General features: G+C 41.0%; 1 protein-coding gene across 1 annotated transcript in view; it reads right to left on the bottom strand.

Moving 5' to 3' along the window:
* Positions 1-19,410, bottom strand: part of SATB1 (SATB homeobox 1) — a 77,929-nt gene extending 58,519 nt beyond the window's left edge. The window contains exons 1-4 of the mRNA XM_010856749.1: positions 17,799-19,410; positions 13,931-14,107; positions 13,042-13,168; positions 12,090-12,213 (exon numbers count right to left, since the gene is read on the bottom strand). Coding sequence (XP_010855051.1) covers positions 12,090-12,213; positions 13,042-13,168; positions 13,931-14,107; positions 17,799-18,009 — 639 coding nt within the window. The 5' untranslated portion in view covers positions 18,010-19,410. The remainder of the gene's footprint in view (positions 1-12,089; positions 12,214-13,041; positions 13,169-13,930; positions 14,108-17,798) is intronic.
* Between the last annotated feature and the right edge of the window lie 6 nt (positions 19,411-19,416).

The raw sequence follows: 19,416 nt of genomic DNA, 5'->3' as shown, positions 1-19,416 counted from the left end.
GAGGAGGCAGCCAGAGCCTCTACAAAACAGTGGGTCCCCACATTTAAAGCTTCCAGGCTCCATCAGCAGAGAGGGCAAAAGCTACAACATCTTATTTACACAATTATCTAAATACGATTAAACAGCTGATGGACAAATATTAAACTGGAAAATGTATAGTCATTTCAGCTTAATGTAATCCTCTTTCTGTAAACACCCAAGATGATTTTTTTCAACCAGAACAGTCCTGACATCTCATAAGCCTAAGGGTGAATAGCAAGAGATTGTTTTTGATAGTTATAAATATTCAAAAGACATGCAGACCATCTGCTTTCATAATACAGGTAAAGCAAGACTGAAATGGGGACTGCTGTATAAAAATGATTCTTTTAACAAAGTCTTCCTCTCCTCGAAAACTATAAAGACAGATGTCAAAAACTGTTTACACAGAGCAATCAGGAGCGTGCAAAATGTAATATTCCTTTTACACTCAGTGCTTGCTAAAGAGATTTTTTTTTCCCCTTTTTCTTCCCATCTGTGTGTTGCAACACATTTCTACAAGTTAAAAACATTTTTTTTCAAACAGAGATCTCATGAATACCCAAAAACATGCTATCTGGTTTCTGAATGCTAATTAATTTCAACTAAGGAATCTGAATATCTTCTTCTGTAGAAAGGAATGTATGTTTTGAATCGCAATACTCTAGAGACAGCAAGGGAACTCATCTTGCACAGGTTTAATTCCGTAAGGTGATTGTTCATGGTTCTTACCTTATCGGTAATATATATCTAGCCCATCCATGTCTGAAATGAAAGCACATCACTGCTAATGTCTTTGGCACAAAGTCTAAAATAATTGTTTTCTGAAATAAATGTCTGTGCGTGTAAAATGTATATGCGGAAACCTTTAACCTCTCAGATGACGCAGAGCAAGGCTTTCGGAAGCCCCGTAGTTAATTTTCAGGCCTAGAACACTAATCTTGACAGTAACCTTTTTATGTATTGTATTAATGGCACAGAGACATTAAGCACCTTTTTATAATTTTCAATAAAATGAGCATTTACTGAACAATCTGTCAAACTGCTGGCTCTCTCTTCCCTTACATTTTTATTTTTTGAGACGTGTGTAACCTCACAGGCCTGGATGGCCCTCCGCTTTCTCCAGGCCCTGTCTGCCTGCGGCCTGAATTTTCACAGCAGATTTTTCGAGGCGTGTGGGAAACTTAAAAAGGTCAAACTCGAACTTCAGATCAAATGACATCAACTCCATACTCAAACACTGTTTTCACAGGGATTCTCAGTCAGCGGGGTTTTCTTTTCATCCCAAAGGACATCAAATACTACGGACAAGCTCTAAGAGGCATCGCAGGAGGCAGGGCCATGGGGTGAATCTGCTGAAAACGCTCAGGTAGGCCCCAGCTGGTGCTGGGGGAGGAGAAGGCGAGGTCTGGACTGGGCTGCAGTTCACAGGGAAGCAAACGGCAGGGTTTCTAAGAGTCCAGTGTGGTTTGTGATGTTAGCTCATGTTCCCCCAAATCCTTCCCTCTGGATCCTCTTCTGCTTTCTAAGCTATGCTCTCGGGAGATACAACCGGGGCATGGCCGGCATCTCGGTTTGTGGAGAAGAGACTGCTGCTGCTGCTAAGTCACTTCAGTCGTGTCCAACCCCGTGCGACCCCACAGACGGCAGCCCGCCAGGCTCGTCTGTCCCTGGGATTCTCCAGGCAAGAACACTGGAGTGGGTTGCCATGTCCTTCTCCAGAGAAGAGACTAATCACTTCTAAATTTGACTTAAACTCCAGGTGTCATAGCTATGGCTTTTGCCATCTTGATCAATCTTGGCGCCTGAAAGTGGCCCCTTCACACAAAGTCACCCTTGTATTGTGCTAAAAACAGAAACTGGGTCCAAAGCTCCCGAGGAATACAAAAGGAAGCACTGCGAGAACCCACCCAATTCTGTTTCAATCCTCTCACTGCAGTTCCTAAAGACAAAAATGTCATCGTTTTGAAGCACGGAAATTTTACTTAATGATTTAAATGGGCAATTCATAATTTTTAAAGGAAATGCTGGTTCACAGTTCATATGACTTTTCTGCATAATTAATTTTACATAGGCCCAGATGATATCTTTTGACCAAATTCTCCATGCTTTTTGTATAAGTATCCATTTAGATCTTTCTTACTGTGCTCAAACCTTCTTACTCAAATGAATTGAATATGTTGGCAAAGAGCTTAGACTAGAAAATACTTGTTAAAAAGTGTATTATTACAAAAGAGCTTGTAGTATTTCAAATTAGTTGCACATAGAGGCTTAGGCTTGTTCATCTGCAGGATGAAGGGAAATGGACTAGATAACCTGCAAAGTCCCTTCTCACAGCCTGGATACTCTAGGAGACCTCTATGTATTCCCAGACACAGGTCTTACAGGTTCTTCTCCAGCGACTGAAGATGATGCAATTGTAACACACATCATGCATTCACTTTGTAGACATGCACAACTACAGTTTTATTTTTGAGGAATGTTGGAGTCCCTTGGTATCTTGCTTAATAATGTGATTATTAAAAATATACTATTATTAAACACTATGCTACTCCAAATAGAATTTTCACAAGTTTTTCATTAGATAAATCTAAATCTAATGAGTCTTATTTGATTTTACAGTGAAAATTATTTCCCAAGATTCTAAATCTTGAGCACCTGGGATCTTGCTGCTGCTTTCTCTGATGGCCCTTATGTGGTTAAATCTCCCATTCTCTGTGATGAGTAAAATTTCTTGAATCTGTACTTAGAAATAGATACCCAATTTGTATTAAATTCCAGAGGTCCTAAATACAGCATTTTGAAAAACTTCAAGCCCCAGAGTGAAAACAAGAACTAAACTAGCTCGAGCAATCCATTTTTCCAAATACTAGAATTAAGTTCTATAACACTTCACAGATTTTTATATTTCTGGTTTCGTTGTATGAATACCTACAAAGTGGGGAGAAAAGTTAAGTCTGGTTTTCAGCTTCTTACAGGGCCAAGAACTTTCCTTGGGAGTCTCATGAACCCGACGGAAGCTCTTCCCACATACAAACTCCCCCAAAGAGGCTTCGAACTTCGGGGTCTGTACAAACCCTTGGGAGCAGGGCCCATGGGTCCAACTCAGATCTGATCCAATATTTCACAGGAAAGTGAGGGCTAAATCACAGCCTTGGTTTCTGTGTTTTACGAGTTGTTAGCCAAGATCTCCCATGTCTACTAAAGAAAAATAACCCAATGTCACCTCTGGATGAGGTCATAGAGAAAAATCAAAATAATCTAGGCTATCTCTATCAACATTATGAAAAAGCTTCACCATTTAAGAAAATGCCAGATCCTGGTAATCACCTCTTTGGGAGTTATGATGAAGCGGTAAAAATGTGCCAGACAGACTGTCGGTCATGAAACAAGGAGCCCTGTCCGTCCATGGCAGGGGCGTAAGTTCCACGCCGAGCTGGTGCTCCTGCAGGAGGGTGGGCAAGCCGCCCCCCGAGGCCTGCTCTGGAACGGCTGAGCACTTATCTCCACCTGCAGCTCTCCCTGAATTCCAGTGATCCTGGTCCCGCGCACAGCTGACTTTTCACACATCACATGTTTACAGCCTAAATGGAGTCTCCAATGCCAAATGTGGACCCTGGAGTCTCAGCTGATGGAGGGATGCTGCGAGCTAACACAGGGTGGTGCTAAGCGGAGCTTTTCCATTTTGGCAGCATCAGCATCTCGGGCTATAAGTCACTCGATTCTGCTACTGACATTCTCCTCCTTTATACTTTCGTCAATATGAGAAATAGACAAACAAATTGACTAACAGTAAAAAAAGCGTGGATCTCAAATATGAGATGACTGAGACAAAATGAAAACTATCAGTCAGGCTGAAATACATGATTATAAAAGAAACACTTTAAATGTGCACGAAGTAAGTTGTTAATGACTGCGCTTACCAGTGGCATATAATTAGGTCTTCTATAGCATTTTTTAGATCTCTGGGTCCTGTGTGCCTCCCGTGATTATTCTTCTGCTTACAAACATACAACTTTTGTACGTGTGTTCAAGAACATCGCAGTACAAGCAGAACTATGGGGCAGCTTGGAATATCAGTAGGTTTTCTTAGAGGAAAATGCAGAACTACGTTAAGTAAGCTAAAAAATCAGAAGTAAATGTAGTAGGAAAAAATATTTTGCAAAGTAAGGTATTATAGATAAGATTACAAATAAAATACTACTAATAAAACTATGGACATAGTTTATTGGTTCACAAAATAAATGTGATAAAAACTCTATGAGGTTGTTTTAGTTTCACAAATATTCCTGAGACCCTACTGTGTGCCAGATTCCTGAGTGTGATGATGGATAAAACCAAGTCCCTTTGTGACCAGTGATGGTAGTGTTTTCAGAAATCCTACTCAGTCCACCTACAATCACAGAAAACGTGGAAAGTACCACGGAGAGGGGATGAAGCAGGGTTTGGGCCTGGATTAGGGTGCAGGGGTGAGGGCAGTTAATGTAACGCCGGGAAAAACACCCAGAGGACAGTCCCCGTGGGACAGCTTTCCCCCACTTACACTTGAAGACACATCAGAACTTTATAATGAGCTCAGGACAGTGCTAAAAGCATTCCTTAAAGGTGAGCATGAGTTATAAAACAGCCCTTTAATTTTTTTCACAAATGAAAAGTTCTTGGTTGTTTCATTAAAAACAATGCTTGCCTCAAAATCTTCTAGGTAGCAACAAAGTCTATGAGACCTACAAGAGTGGTTTCTGAGTTGCAAGTCCCCACGTTGTAGAAAAACAAGGAATGTTATAGTGTACTTTAGAACTGAGAGCTATTCTAAATGCTCTACAAGTATTAACTTATGCAATTCTCCTAAGAATCCTGAAAAATTGGTACTATTATCTTGCTACTTTATAGACTTAAAAAAATTGAGGCATGGAGAGCCACTTGCCTAAATTTACAGATCAGTGATGACAGAGCCACGTTCTCAACTCCTATGGAACGAACGCTATCAGTGCACTAATTACATGATGGCAAAGAGCGGTTGCTGATGAAATATATCACTTCCAAAGAGAGTTCCATTAAGAAATAAAAAGAAAATGAGATTACACTCTGTTCTACGTTAACATAACTGAAGAGATTCAATACATTTTGGGAAATACGTCTTGTGACGTTTCATAAAGTTAACACCTGTTCTGGTTAGCTCCACATTTTTTCATTGCACAGGAATACACTCTGGATTAACAGGAAAACGGGACAAGCCTAGTCTGGATGGTACCCAGTGAGGAAATACTGTCTTGTCATCTAGAGAAGAATGTGATTGCAAATGGTGCTAATAATTAAAGCTTTAATCGTTCTTAACTTTCAACACATCATCTGGTTTGCCTCTTTAACCTCTCTGAGTAAACTCAATGAGATTAGCATTTTATGGGAAAATATTGCCATACCAGAGGATAGCTTTTTTGAAAAGGAGAAAGAAAAAGGTGATGACTAAGGTGGATGAAGTTTCAGAGTAAGAATAAGAGGTGGGAAGAAGACTCTTAAAGCGAGTCGGCCACCTTCTCTAGGGTGTGGAGCTCTGCAGCCTCCTCCACTGTCCACAACAAACCAGCACCCATAACAACGGTGCACATCAGGACTCAAGACCGGCTTGTATTTCTGGAGCACCCTTTGTTGCAAGGATCCCAGGGTGCTTCACAATCACGGTGAGTTAAAATTAAAACTGAAGCACGCACAATTCCTAATAGGCCCATTTTAAAAATGCTAAACAGAGCAAATAACTTTTAAGTCTAGATTTAAAAGTCCCAACAGCCAGAGCGTTCCTTACTTCAACTGGCATTGGGCTGCAGAGCTGGCTGAAGCGCCCTCCTGGTGCATTCAGGCTCTCTAATGTTTTCTTATATCAGAGCACCTCACAAGCTAGCAGTTTTCAAAGAAAGGGGAAAAAAACTGGGTGCACGTAGAATCTGCTGGTTTTGATTCTTCTGAATTGAGGGTTTCCTGTTTGTGAGTTAGTTTGGGGCCCAAATCTGACATGAAATAAAGCAGGTCTAAAAAGCAAATTCAGATAAAGCCCAACTTGAACTTGAAGTAGTCATTCCAACAAAGGAGCCCTTTAAAACTTGCTCTGTTTGAGTAAGTAAATCCGATTGATTAGCATGATTTTGGTTAACTCTAAAAAATAAAAAAGCAATCAGAAAATAACATGTAATAGACTTTCTCTCAGGCCATGTCTACTCCTAAGCCTTGGCAGTAGTTATTATTCTGCACACCAGAAAAAAATAAGGGAGATGCACTCATGATATGGTAATTTTCCTTGCATTAGTGATTTTGAGGTCAAAGGAAACCTGTTCAGATCTAAAATAAAGCAAAGGTAAATATCTATTAAGTGAAGATGAAGTGCTTACACATTGTTAAAGCACTCTAAATTGGCATGGCTTAACTCTTTTAGGTTTTACTACTGTGAGAAGTCAGTGGCCATACAATATTTGAGATCCATCCATTTGAAGTTAGATGCTTTATTAAGTTTGGCTTTTTTGAAAGGTTACAGGGAACAAATATCAAGCTATAAGACAACCTTCACATATCTAAAACAGCTAAAAATGAACCTGACAGATGAGATGCAAAAAGGAAAATTCATAATTTGGAGGACACATCTATCATAGATACTATGGATTACATTATCAACAGAAGAGCTACCTCACTGTCTAATTCGAAAGAAGTACTAGAGTGAAGTCATAGCTGGTTCAGAAAAGGAGACAGAAGAAAATGACTTGGTGGAAGTTTGCCCATAAAAGACTGGTTTACCATTTCCTTTATGGATCTCACCATTAATACAACTGCTGAAAGTGGTAATAAAATCCAATTAGTATCAAGTACTTCAGTGCCTGGCAAAGCAGATACTCATAACCTCAGATTTCCATGGGCAGTAGGGTAAAAACTGGGGAAAGTTTTGTAATTTAAAGGAGGAATGGACTTCCTCAAAATGCATGCTATTTAACAGGAAGCATTACAATAGATTTGCAATATTCTGCTAGGAAGGGACAAGCAGAAAATCCTACAAGCCCTGTCTCAAACAGTAAACTTTAGGGCTTGCTCACCGCATCAAGCCAGGGTATGACTAAGGTCTATATTTTCAAAGAAACATGGGAAACTGCCCACTGCTTCCCACGCAAATACCTAACGTTGTCGTGGGGGTCAAAACAAAGGCTCTTAGCTCAGTTATATACTTACTGATTCAGACAGGGTGTGAAGCCAGAAAGAAGTGACTGGCACAGAGCTATTACAGCCAACCCTTTTGGAACCTTCCAAACGCCACGTTACCCTAGAAGTCAGTCCCCGTGCTCTAAAGCACCCTCCCACACTCCAAATTAAGGACATGATGGTATTTTTCAAGGGAGTCCATGTAAGAATGGCATAAAGATACAAAAACAAAATACATGTTAAAGAAAAATTCCAGCAGTGAGAATAAATGCAATTGGAAAACTTTCATTATCAGCGCTTCAGAGAAATGTAAGTTCTTTTATAAAACATTAAACTAATTGTAGAAAGACTTTTTAAAGCCGTTTTCTCTCCTTCCTTCCTTCCCTTCTCTCCATCCATCCACCCAAGGATAGCTAATTAAGCTCACAGGTCTGGGGATGAATTGCCACCCCCACGCTTCACCCGTTCCATAACCATGGGGTGCGCTTCAACATCCCATGCCTCAGGTTCCTTAATTGAAAATGAGGATATAAAACCGCCTACCATTTACGGTGACAGGCATGCTCTTGATGCAAAAATACTAAAGGACAGTTACCATTATTTGAACTACTAAGATGTGTTATGCTTATTACTCCACAGGAAAACAGAATGCCTGTCACACAGCAGACTGTCGATACATACTTTTGAATGAATAAATACATGAATAAATTTCATAGGTTAGATGTGCATGTGAAATGCAATATATGAATACTGATGCTGGATGTTCTCTGGAGACAATGTGATTATTAATACTTATTGATTTTTTTTCAGAAACATCATTCTGGTTCAAAAATTATGAGAAAATACAAAGTGCAGTTAAATATATATATATATATATATATATTTATGTCTCCTAATGAGTAGAGTTTTTTAAATTGGTGCTTTGTATAATACAGACTGAAAATCAGCTGAACACAGGGGTTTATTAATGTCTATGGAAATGATTATCAAGTTTCAGAGAGAGGACCTGGATAAACGCTAAGCTTCAGGAGGGCAAGGTGGTTGGTTTCTTTCTTTCTTTCTTTTGCCAGTACCTTATAAAAAGTCTGAAGCGTTCAGGATCCCTAGATGCTGTCAGGAAAAGGAAAACTAAAAAATCATTTTTCCCCATATTACGTCTAAATGGAACGTTCAAATTTAAATTCATTTCATGTATCTGTTGCTTGAAAACAAAAATGACAATTCTCACTTTATGGAGAACTCAGGCTTGGAGCTACTCTTCCCAGGTGAGAAATGAAACAGAAAGAACCAGCCCCTTAAAAATACGACAGTGGTGATGTGTGTGCCCGGGGAAGTGGGTGGTGAAAATGCACACGCACCAGATTTAGGTCAGGAACATCTGACCTAAACATTTCTAGAAGGAAGCCACTAGGCTGGCAGAAGTAATAACGGAACTTCTACTCATGACACTTTTAACAAATGAACCTACCCTTGTATCCAATGTCTGTACATTTACCTACTGCTGAAGTTCAATTTTCAAAACTTCAGGGAAAACTAAAATCAAGACGAAATGTTTTGTTGTAAATCAAAATATTTACTTTTTTCAAATCCCAATTTATTGATACCTTCCAAACACATGGTCTCTCAGTTCCTGTGACCTTAAACGTTCTTGTCCCCTCAAGTCAGACTTCAATCTCTCCTCCCCACTTGTGGGTCTGAATACAAAACCCACCTTATCTAAGCATCTCCACTGAAAAAAGCAAGTCTAACAACAAAATGCCCCATCTGAGAGCTCGGAGCTGATGGTTTCTTACACCTTAGAACAGTTTACAAAAGTCATCACATGGTACAAAAAACATAATAAATGGATGTCAATCTATCTGGGCAGATGAGAAAAAGCAGCCACAGAAACGAAGGTCTGAGCTATCAATCAAACCACATGCACACTTACGGAATTTCTACAGCTAGAGAAACCTTTGCAGAGATTATCCGAGACATTACTGCAGCCAAAGCTATGCGTCCATTTTAAAGTCAACACTTTAAAACTCAACACTGGGAAAGGACTTCTGGGTCAGTCACCAGCCAGCAAGTTGACTTTAATGTCCAGAGACACTGGCTCTGAAGAGGAGTCTGCGAAGGATGACACATCCCAGTTCTGAGATTCCGAGCGCAAACTGGGCTTGCCCTTGTCAAGCGTAGGACGGTCCTCCTGGGGGCCAGGGCAGATTGCGGGCTGCCCTCACCTCCCCTCCCATCTCTACTCAGGAATGGGATCCACTGGCCACAGAGTGGGCATGCCGCTCGGTGCATCGCTAAGGCACCCACCAGCCACTTCTAATGCAAAACCAAAGCATTAATACACAGCAAAATGTGCACGCTGCCTGACAGGCTCAGAGTTCTCACAGGAATGAATCAAAACTCCACAGAGAAGGAGAAAGTCTTGGGCGCCCTTTCTTGCTGCCAGGCGCCCTTCTGAACAAGACTGAAGCAGCCCTTATCTGCTGGGCCTCCTTCAGCGCTGCACCTTCAGCTCTGCAGCGCACCGGGGAGGAAACAGCAGCTTTACCCCGTGCGGCACGCATTTGGGGCTGAGGTCTCAGATGCCTGTGCTTCCTCTAACTAACAGCTCCAGACACAAGAGAAAATAAAGAAGCAAATGGAAAATAGTTCATAATTAAAACATTCCGAATTGAGTATCAGATTCATAAATTCAATCTGGAGAAAGAAACAGAAGATGTTGCAGCGGAACAGAAAATAACTCCCTCATTTAGAGCACAAGTTGCCCTTTTTCATAATAATATTAATTTCAAATATTTGCTGCCACTGCTGAACAACATACATCTTTCTTTCCAAATTGTTTTGCAAAAGAAAGGAAGACTGTAATTACAGCTGATGTTGGCCTTACAGCCTGGTCTTGCCTCTGAAGGATGGCAGCGGGGTCCCCAGCCATATAGGCCCACGCGTTCCACTTGAGGCCTCTTTACAGAAATTCATCCCCATCTGACTCCAAAATCCAGTCCTGAATTTTATTTTGTCATTCTGTTTAATGCTGTAATTGTTTTATTCAATTAATTACCCATGATAACATTAAGTAAACTCACAGTTGTATTTGTAAGCTACAGTGAAGGGGGAGTTTATTGGTTGAATGTTGCTGGCATGTAACCATTAGTTCTCACCGCCTGTATCAATAAATATTCAAGCTAGCATCCTCTTCTCCAGCTCACAGGAAATGCCTTGAACCTTTGCCTGAATTCACTTCCCAAATCAATAGGACATTTAGTAACGTGAAGATACGTGAGATTCCTATGCTGGGTCTTATACTTATTTTAATGCTGAGTTAAAACCTTTATTTCTAGGGGATTTCAAATTTCAAATCCTAGAGACCAACTGACAGATTATCTGGAGTTGTCTGCAAAACCCAAAGTCCCAGAGGGAAGAGTCACCTGCTTCATTATATCACCCTATTGATGTAACTGTGTTTAATTAATTTAAATTATTTTTACTCGATGGTTATAAATTCACATCCTCTCTACTCAAAGAGTGAGATGGAGGATAGGAGGAGATCCATTAAAGTGTCAAAAAGACTTTGATTTTCAAGAAATGGACTTAACATCAGAGAATATTTCACCTGTGGCTACAACTTACTTTACAAGAATATAAAAAGCCATCATTTATTATAAGCTTAATTCATTTGCTTCATTCCTATAACTGCTAACAAATATCAAAGTAAAGCTGATGGACGGTAATACAGTAAACCTGAAATGCACAGAGTTTTCATGAAAGAAGAGCACGGACGCCCACAAGCTTCCTTCCAAAGGTACCCACGTGTCTTCACGGCCATCACGTCGGAAACACACTTGGAGAAATTCCCTACTGCAGAAATATTTACAGCAGTCACACAATTCACGTTCAAATACCTGACAGACGGGGCACTCAGGCTTACATGCTAACCTTGCATTGAAAGAAAAACATTAGCAAAAATTTAGTAAAAATCTAGGTAGACCAGCATCTCAAGTATACTCTCTGGTGGCATGACCTTCAGGGGCGGGGCCCCCCAGAGAGAGAAGGCATGAGGGCACAGTGACCTCAGGACCACACAAGCAGCGCTAGGGTGGGCTCACAGCACCCTTTTCTTTTCAATTTAAAATCAACTGCACAGCATCAAAAGCGATGCTCAGCTTTACATCTAGAAACTGAGGGAGTCTCCCACCAGAGTTCTTATTGCCCTCCACCAAAATTCATCCTACAATAATAATAAATCTCCGTCTCGTTTCAAAAACCCCTGACAGTATGCCAGGCATCTCAGAGGAAAACATATGACCCCATGAAAGAAAAAAAAAAAAAAAGTGGGTTGGGGGGGGTTGAACCAATGCCTAAAACTGGTGACGGAATCCTGATGAATAATAACTATCTAACCTTCAATTAGAGGGAAGAGACTTGTTTTCTCTGTACTTTTTTTTCTAAATTCTATTTCTTCTTCTTTTTCCTTTGTGTGGTAATGAAGAAAGTACCTAGAAGCTGTTCTGTTCCTTTACTCAGGGAGCATGGTGAGGTTCTGCAAAGTAACACTTCCAGGCGCTTCCTGGCATCTAGGGGTTCCAGGAAGGCACACCACCTTTATTCCCTTAAACACAGGCCCTCAGGACAACAAGGCGGCCAATCTCAGAGCACTCAGAGGAGGGATCTACAAATGAGTTAGCACCAAGGTCAGCTGAGTGGGTTTCCCTCCCCTTTCTTTCCCACACTGCTCAGGATGAATCGCGCACACTTCTGAAAGTCACCAGTGGTCAAGTCACTTTGCATTTTGGGGAGATTCTTGCTTCCGATACCACTTGCTTTAGACTATGGCTTCCCATGACTCCTCCAACGAGGCTGCCCTCAATGACTTGTCATTTAGGACCAGTGATGCCCAGTACCTGTGAGAGGGGGCACTCCTTCGCCAAGGAGCTCTGGTTCATATCCTTCAGCAAGTCCTTCAGCGCATTCCTCACGGTCGTGTGGGACCACTGCTCGGGAGGCAGGTCTTCCAGTTTGGGGCAACTATTGGAGACACAGATTAGAAAGGGGATTATGACAAGATTGCATCCCGCTGCAGAACATTCCTTTAAGACAGACAGATTTCATTTTGCGCATCAAACAGATGCATCTGGAGATTGCTCTCGGTCTCCTGATTGTTCCGATTAGTTAATTACTTTATACAACACATCTGCTGTATCGATGCATGAATTATACATCAGCTGCCTGTGGTGGCTATTTTTCCATGTTACTTCTACCTTCCTGCTCTGATGCGCTCGGGAAGACAATTTAAGGTATACTGCTTTCTCAAGAGCCATTGTGAAAAGCACGAACGTGGGAACCGTTTTCCCTTCAGGACTCCGCTCGTACGAATTAAAATGGTTAAAAAAATTATATAACTAAATAAGAGCTCGGCAACAGTGAATAAGGCATTCTTTCACAAAGTGTACACAGATGGCACTGCTCATGATATGCAAAAATATTTTTCTCTTAAGTAAACTTTATGTAAAATGCCTTCTTGCAATGCATCATTTAATTGATTACATAGAAAAAGTCTTGTCTTTCGATAACCTGCACAAGTAGATGCGTTTGGGGGGAACACTGCTTCTAAACGATAGGCTCAAATTAGGAAGATAAAGGAGAAAGGGTGAGGTGACAAATGTCATTGGGGTTAGCCTCTCTGAAATGCAGGGCAAACCACAACTGAAGGCTGGCCAGAGATACTTTGTTGCGATTGGGGTTAGCCTCCCTGAAATGCAGGGCAAATCACAACTGAAGGCTGGCCAGAGATACTTTGTTTCAAACGATCAGGTGAGTAGAACATTCTGCCCTGGAACTGCTTTCCTGACTCACCTGTGTAACTGAATTTTCAATGTGACCACATGATACACATCTTGAAGCATGTCTGCTACTGTAGCATCGGGGGCATCGGTCACGTAAGACAGTGGGACCGGATTCCACTTCCCGACCTGGATCAGCCCTATTCCAGATAAAGAGCGCGCGTCACTGCATGTCTGACCCTTCGGATAACCTACCCAGCGCAAGGCTGCTTTTCATTGCCCCCACCACAAGCAATATTGTTACTTCTGTCTGAATGATTCCCTTCCCTCCAAAGGGCAGGTCAATGAAAATATTCACAGCTTAGTTTTCCAAACTGTGAAATTATGTAAACGACGGTGGGGCTGTTTATTATTTTGGAAATAAAACCCCATCAATAAAACCTAGGCAGAGGCCACATTTTCCTAACTTACAGGAAGTTCTAATAAGACATAGCTGAACCAGTTCTAAATGGCTTTACGATTTAGATAAGATTCTCGATTGCAATGGGAATCAGCATTGAAAAATACTTTACAGCCCATAAAACCATCAGAAACAGAATAAAAGAAACAGAACTAGATATTCAGTCATAAATGCAAATTGACTCTCAACAGTCCATCTGCTCAGATACGCTCCTCACTTCCTTGTGGGTCCTCAGTGGAGCAGATTATTAAGGTCAATAAGCATACTAATGATTCAGCTGAAGTAATTTAAAAAAAAAAACCTACCTCCACATTCCACATGAGCAAAATGTGTGTTAACTAAACCAAACTGAATTAAGCCAATTTTTTAAAGCCACAGTCTAGAAGGAACCCATGTAACACACAGGCTACAGTTCTTTGAATGAGAATATTCAGATGCTTTCTCTGCAAAGTAAACAAAGGATGCCAAGCAATTTCCCCAACCCCGAGGATGCATTATTTACCTTTGGCCTGGGCAGCAGAGCTATGTGAATAACCCAGAGACAGCAAGGCCATTTCTATCAGCTGGTTGAAAAGCATGTCCTTCCTCACCAACACAAACTCTGCATGCTCCTCCTTGCAATCGTATTCAATGGCATTTTCATAATGTTCTACCACGCAGAAAACCGGGAGCATGGTTCCTATCAAGGAGACAGAGGAAAAAGAGACGCAAACCAACGAATTGCAGCAACACAGTCTGGGGGAGGAGGGAGGGAAAAAATGAAGCCATGAAAATAAATCTTCAGCACCACGAGAGAATGCGAGACTGGCACAGAGGCCCAGGCACACACACAAACACACACCTTCTTTTATTTTTATTTTTTCTTAAGTTGTAAGAGAAATGTTGAAATAGAATATGAACTTGGCCCTCAGGTAACGTGGGCTCTAATTTTAACTGAGCATTTCCCCAAACCAATTAATGCAGAATTACCTTTCTGATCAAATCATAGGGCTGACAGGAGAGGAGTAAGTGTCTGGTCTGATCTGCTGTGAGTGGTACCTGGTGTGCAAATGTAATTCACTCAGCTCGGCTTCGAAAGAACCCATCTTCATGCTTCCTACATGCTTTTGTTAGGATTCAACTTTCCCTGTCTGTGTCCAAACAAATTAGCTTTGATTATAAAATTACGAGCATTCGCCTCCTTCTTTAAGATCTTCATGTTGAGGCCACAGAAGAAACACAAAACTTAACCCAACCGAAGTTCATAACACAGGATTTCAATATGTGCACACTGCAGATGACTAATATTTACTTTGATGGCTACTCATTTAACCTGCCTAAAAGGACATCACGGTAACCACAGGTCTTTAAAACGAACCATCTCTGCTCTAGCGAATGGGGTGAAGATGAGAGCAAAGGAAAACTGTCGTCATCAGGGTGTCTCAGGATACAGGAATCTGCAGAGACGAGATGTGTTCTCTGTTTACTGTAACCCCAGGTAATAACTCAGGAGCCAGATGGTTAATAAACACAGGCCACACCACACCACTGTCAGCAAAGAGGCTTCTAGAAACAGAAATCACGGAACGCTGTCGTCCTCGAGGTGTTTACACAGCGCACTGTCAGACTTCCAGTGATAAACGGAAAAGGGTTAAAAGCAGATGCAGCAGAGTGCACTGTGGCACTCTGCCAGGAGGGCACCATCCTTAGCATAAATGATGACAAAGGTTACTGCACCAGGGCACCCAGGACCCCCAATTAGTCCTGGAACGCTAATGCCTCTCTAAGCTCTGCCCTCTGCATTCACAGAAGCCAACCAACTTCTGAAGGTGTCCAGGGCCGGCAAAGCAGAGCTAAAAACCCAGGGTTTCCTCCTGACACCAGAGATGCCCTTTAAAAACGCCCTATTTGCTTGTTTCTGCTGAACAAAGCCGGCAGGAAAAGCAGCCACAGTCTTCTACATGGGCGTCTACACCACAGCTTCAGTGAACTGTTCACAAGAGATTCTAGTTCTGACAAATAAACCCCTTTAGGTTTACTTAGAAAAGCTCACAAACTCATTTGGAGGGACCCAACAGGCTAGGCATGAAAAACAAGCTGCGGAGCTTGCCAATATCCTTGTCATTCATTCGGCTGTTTTTATACCAGAGAGAGAACCCGTCAGGGATCAGGAGGAGACTGGGAGAAACCACGGCACAAACAGCAATGTGCAAACTGGTGACTTCTTCCGTGGCTGGAAGGTTCTCTGGCAAAACCTCCTAAACAAACAAACAAAAACCTCCAATCCCTTTCCTTAAGGTGCGCTGTCTCAACGCAGCCACACTTACTCTCTGGCACCTGTCAAGCAGAAGCGCCGCACGTGAAGAAGAAGATAAGACAGCACCACCACCAACACAAGGCTGGAGGCACTTTGTTGCTTCAAGCAAGCAGAGAACCTTCTACAATTAAAGTGCGTTTTTAAAATGTCACTACAAATGCAATGCTTGGGAAAAAAATAAAAAGCAGCACTTGAGCAGGAAGTGACATTATTGTTCTTTGGTTTCTCCTCCCTCTATCCTGAGGTCTTCAAAGAGTTGGGTTACTAATACAACAAAAAACATAGGCATTGATTTTTCCTCTTATAGAATGATACAGACCTGGGCTGCTCTTTGCTGCTCCTCAGACCTGGGAGATAACTGAAGGTTTTTTTAAACTGTTGAAATAAACAAGAGTCGCTCTGGACTTTAGAGGGACCCTGTAAGATCGTTAAGGTGGCTGCTGATAAGGTGACAATCGTAGACTTTAATTTTCAATCTGACTGCTTAAATCTTCCAGCAAACTGTCACGCGCCTCCTGATACTGCGAGTCAGGCTGAACAGGAGCCTTCTCTGAACCGATTGTTTGTGTGAGTGCTTGGCGAGGCTTCCAACTCCAGCAACTTCATAACCTTCCAGTATGGAAAGGGGAGTACGCTGGTCACTGCTGACTGCTAAAAATACCGCATGATTTAAACCTGGAGGCAGTCTTAGAAGCTTTTGCTGAAGGTTTATGAGCCTGTGTAAACAGCACGTCTGCCATAAGGAGCAGTGAAGTCTGTAGAATCCTTGTCTAAAACTGTCCTGGCATTAAAGTTTGCTGTGCAAATATCACATAATACCAGAGACAGCTGAAATCTCCTATTTAGGAATTTATGGAACTTATATGTTTGCAGGCGTCAGAAAGTCTTTTTTATAGAGCCCCAGCGCTTCGCAGTACAATATTAATGCACTCTGTTTGAAAAGCCATAATAAATTATATTTTTAATGCTCTTACCCTGGCTTTCTTAAGATGCATACATTCTTGGCAAACAATCAATAAACAGGGTAATCATGAGGAGAGGCCAAAGAATTTGCTGAAGTGCTGTTTTTCCATTTTTAATAGATAAAGATCTAACAATACGGACTGCTGTGTCTGTTCATTTCAGGATCAATATATTCTTTGTTTTCGCCAAACCAAGGAAAAAATAAATGATTGTATGATAAATGTTATGCATCAAACACAATGAAATTCCTCTGCCTGCTAACTTTATCTACTTAATATTCTTGGTTGTTACAAGATGGCATTTTTATCCTTTGCTTTAGCAAATGTAAGGAAAATCTGAATCCCATACACAGTTATTCAGAGACAAATAAAGACCTTCTAAGGCCCACACGTTATGCCCTGGACAGACACTGATTTACAGAAACAACACTGCTGAATACAGTCAGAGTGGGTAAACTCCATCCCTGTAATATAAAACCGGCAAAAAGGAAGCACACAGTTGCATATCCCCTCCTTATTAATTTGTTTACATCTGCCCTTTTATCAGAAACACCCAATTATAGCAAAAGGGAAACACCAGAATTATCAGGTTTTTACCTACTAAGTAATGAAGTTGCTCTTAAGAAAACAAACCACACACACAAAAAAATCACAAAACGTTTACATCATATCGCAGAAGACTTCCATTATCTGTGAAACTGCCTTACAACCAGTAATACCATGAAAAAGCTAGGTCCATCCTCAAACAATTTAAAGGTCTCATTCTCAAGCAGGGTTAGTTTCAGCAACAGCCACTTCTGCACCCCCTTCTACAACACCACCTTATCAACGGAAGCCTTGTATAACTGAGACCACTAGACTTAACTCAGTCTTTATCATCCACAACGTCCAAAGACTCCAGTCTACAGTAGAGGGAGACGCTCTGCTGAGGCACGGAGCCTACACTTTCAGACACGCCTGACGCTGCAACCAGAAATGTGACTAATTTCAGATCAGAAAAGAGAATCCAGGAGCACACACAAAGCCAGGCGCTGCGTGTCCACCCCCGCACCAGGTGGTGCTGGGTGGACGCAGGACTCGCGCCTTCCAGGATCTGGCTTCAGGGTATTTACCTTTCCTAAGGTTGCTTTTCATCAGATGGCCCGAGTGTTTCAAAGGCACTCCCTGCATTTTTGCACCTGTACTGCCAAGCCTTCCTCTTCCTAGCGGGCTCCCGTTCTGTTCCAGGCGGGCAATCTTGGCGGGTGGACCCTTCGGATCACTCACATTGTTAGACATTTCTGAATGTTCTTTCCCCTGAGTTGCCTCGTTCAAATGATCCATACTCAGTTACTCTCTAAAGATCACCTGCGAGAATTTAAGAAGAAGACATGTTACAATTGGGTGGGGGTCTCCGCACGCCCCCTCCTTCTCTGTGTATATATAATGCGTGTACATGTTTTATCCCTGGATATTTCGCTCCACAAATATAATGTATTTGTAAGACTCCTTAACCAGATATATAATGCAGAGGTTACTCTACTTTCTAGATCACAGCATTATATTTCCATTCAAGTTAACAGAATAATTTGTGGGAATTGTATCAACACACATGAACGAAAAGATAATTTGTCACCTACCAGCAAAACTATGTGTGTAGGGGGGTGGGGGGGTGGGGGATTATTTTTAGAACAAGAATTACTACAAGTGTAGCTAAAAGGAAAATAACAAATTGTATTTATGTAGTCCCAATTTTTAAAAATGAGAAACTTAATACAGAACATAATAATGACACTTTAGTCAAAGATGGAAAGATTATTTTATCAGTCCAAGAGATTAGTTAGATCTGTTGTCTTTATATTTTTATATACATTTTAATTCTCATGAAGGAAAAATAGATTCATATGTATATATACCACCTCAAAGGAGGGAGCAGACAACTGCTTTTTAAACTCTCTATTGGCTTTATGGTTAATGTGTAGAAAAAGTTTTCTACTGTCAAAGTATCAAGAGTTACATGACCTGTTTTAAAGATTCAGTCAAGTCTTGGCTCAAACATGCAACTGGATCATTCCATCCCTAACTAAGTGGATACAAGTGGAGAATTTCTTCAAAGAGCCCTGATACTGAAGTATTACAACTCATGTATCTTAGAGTTAATATTTAGGTATTCTTTTGTAATAGAATGCTGTTAACAATTTAAATACCAAAAATTTTGAAAACATTTTGTAACATACACATTAGATTGAAGTGCTAAACTTGCTTTGAAAGAAAGCTTGTTAATTTTGGTAAAACAAAATAACCAGTGTTCAAAAATAATCTCAGCAGGCAATGAAGTCAACATTTCAATTAACTCCAGAAAAAAAATGAATAGATAATGATTGTTCAGTTGTATTATACTTTGGACATCAATTTTCATACTGCTTATAGTAAAGCAGTTAGTACATTATCAAAATCGCTTCTGCAATAGTTCTAACAGTGATAAGAACAGGTGAGTAGAATTATTTTATGAACTTTCATGCTGCTTGAAGTATTAAGTTCACCAATACTAAAGGAAAGAGAATCATACTCAGAAAAAACAGAGAGAATATGATAATTATCACTTTCCTCCAGCTGTTTGGTAATTTGACATATCTTGCACATTTATATATATATATGCGTATATATAAAATAGGAACATGCTACTTAGATACAGATTTGAAAGCGAGCTTATATTATTAGCAGGGCCTTTCTGTAAGCATTGCTTTCCCC

This window comes from Bison bison, unplaced genomic scaffold (genome assembly GCF_000754665.1).
Source record: "Bison bison bison isolate TAMUID 2011002044 unplaced genomic scaffold, Bison_UMD1.0 scf7180017864374, whole genome shotgun sequence".
NCBI classification, from domain to species: Eukaryota; Metazoa; Chordata; class Mammalia; order Artiodactyla; family Bovidae; genus Bison; species Bison bison.
Note: the sequence above shows the minus strand (reverse complement) of the source record. Positions and strands in the feature narration are given on the sequence as shown.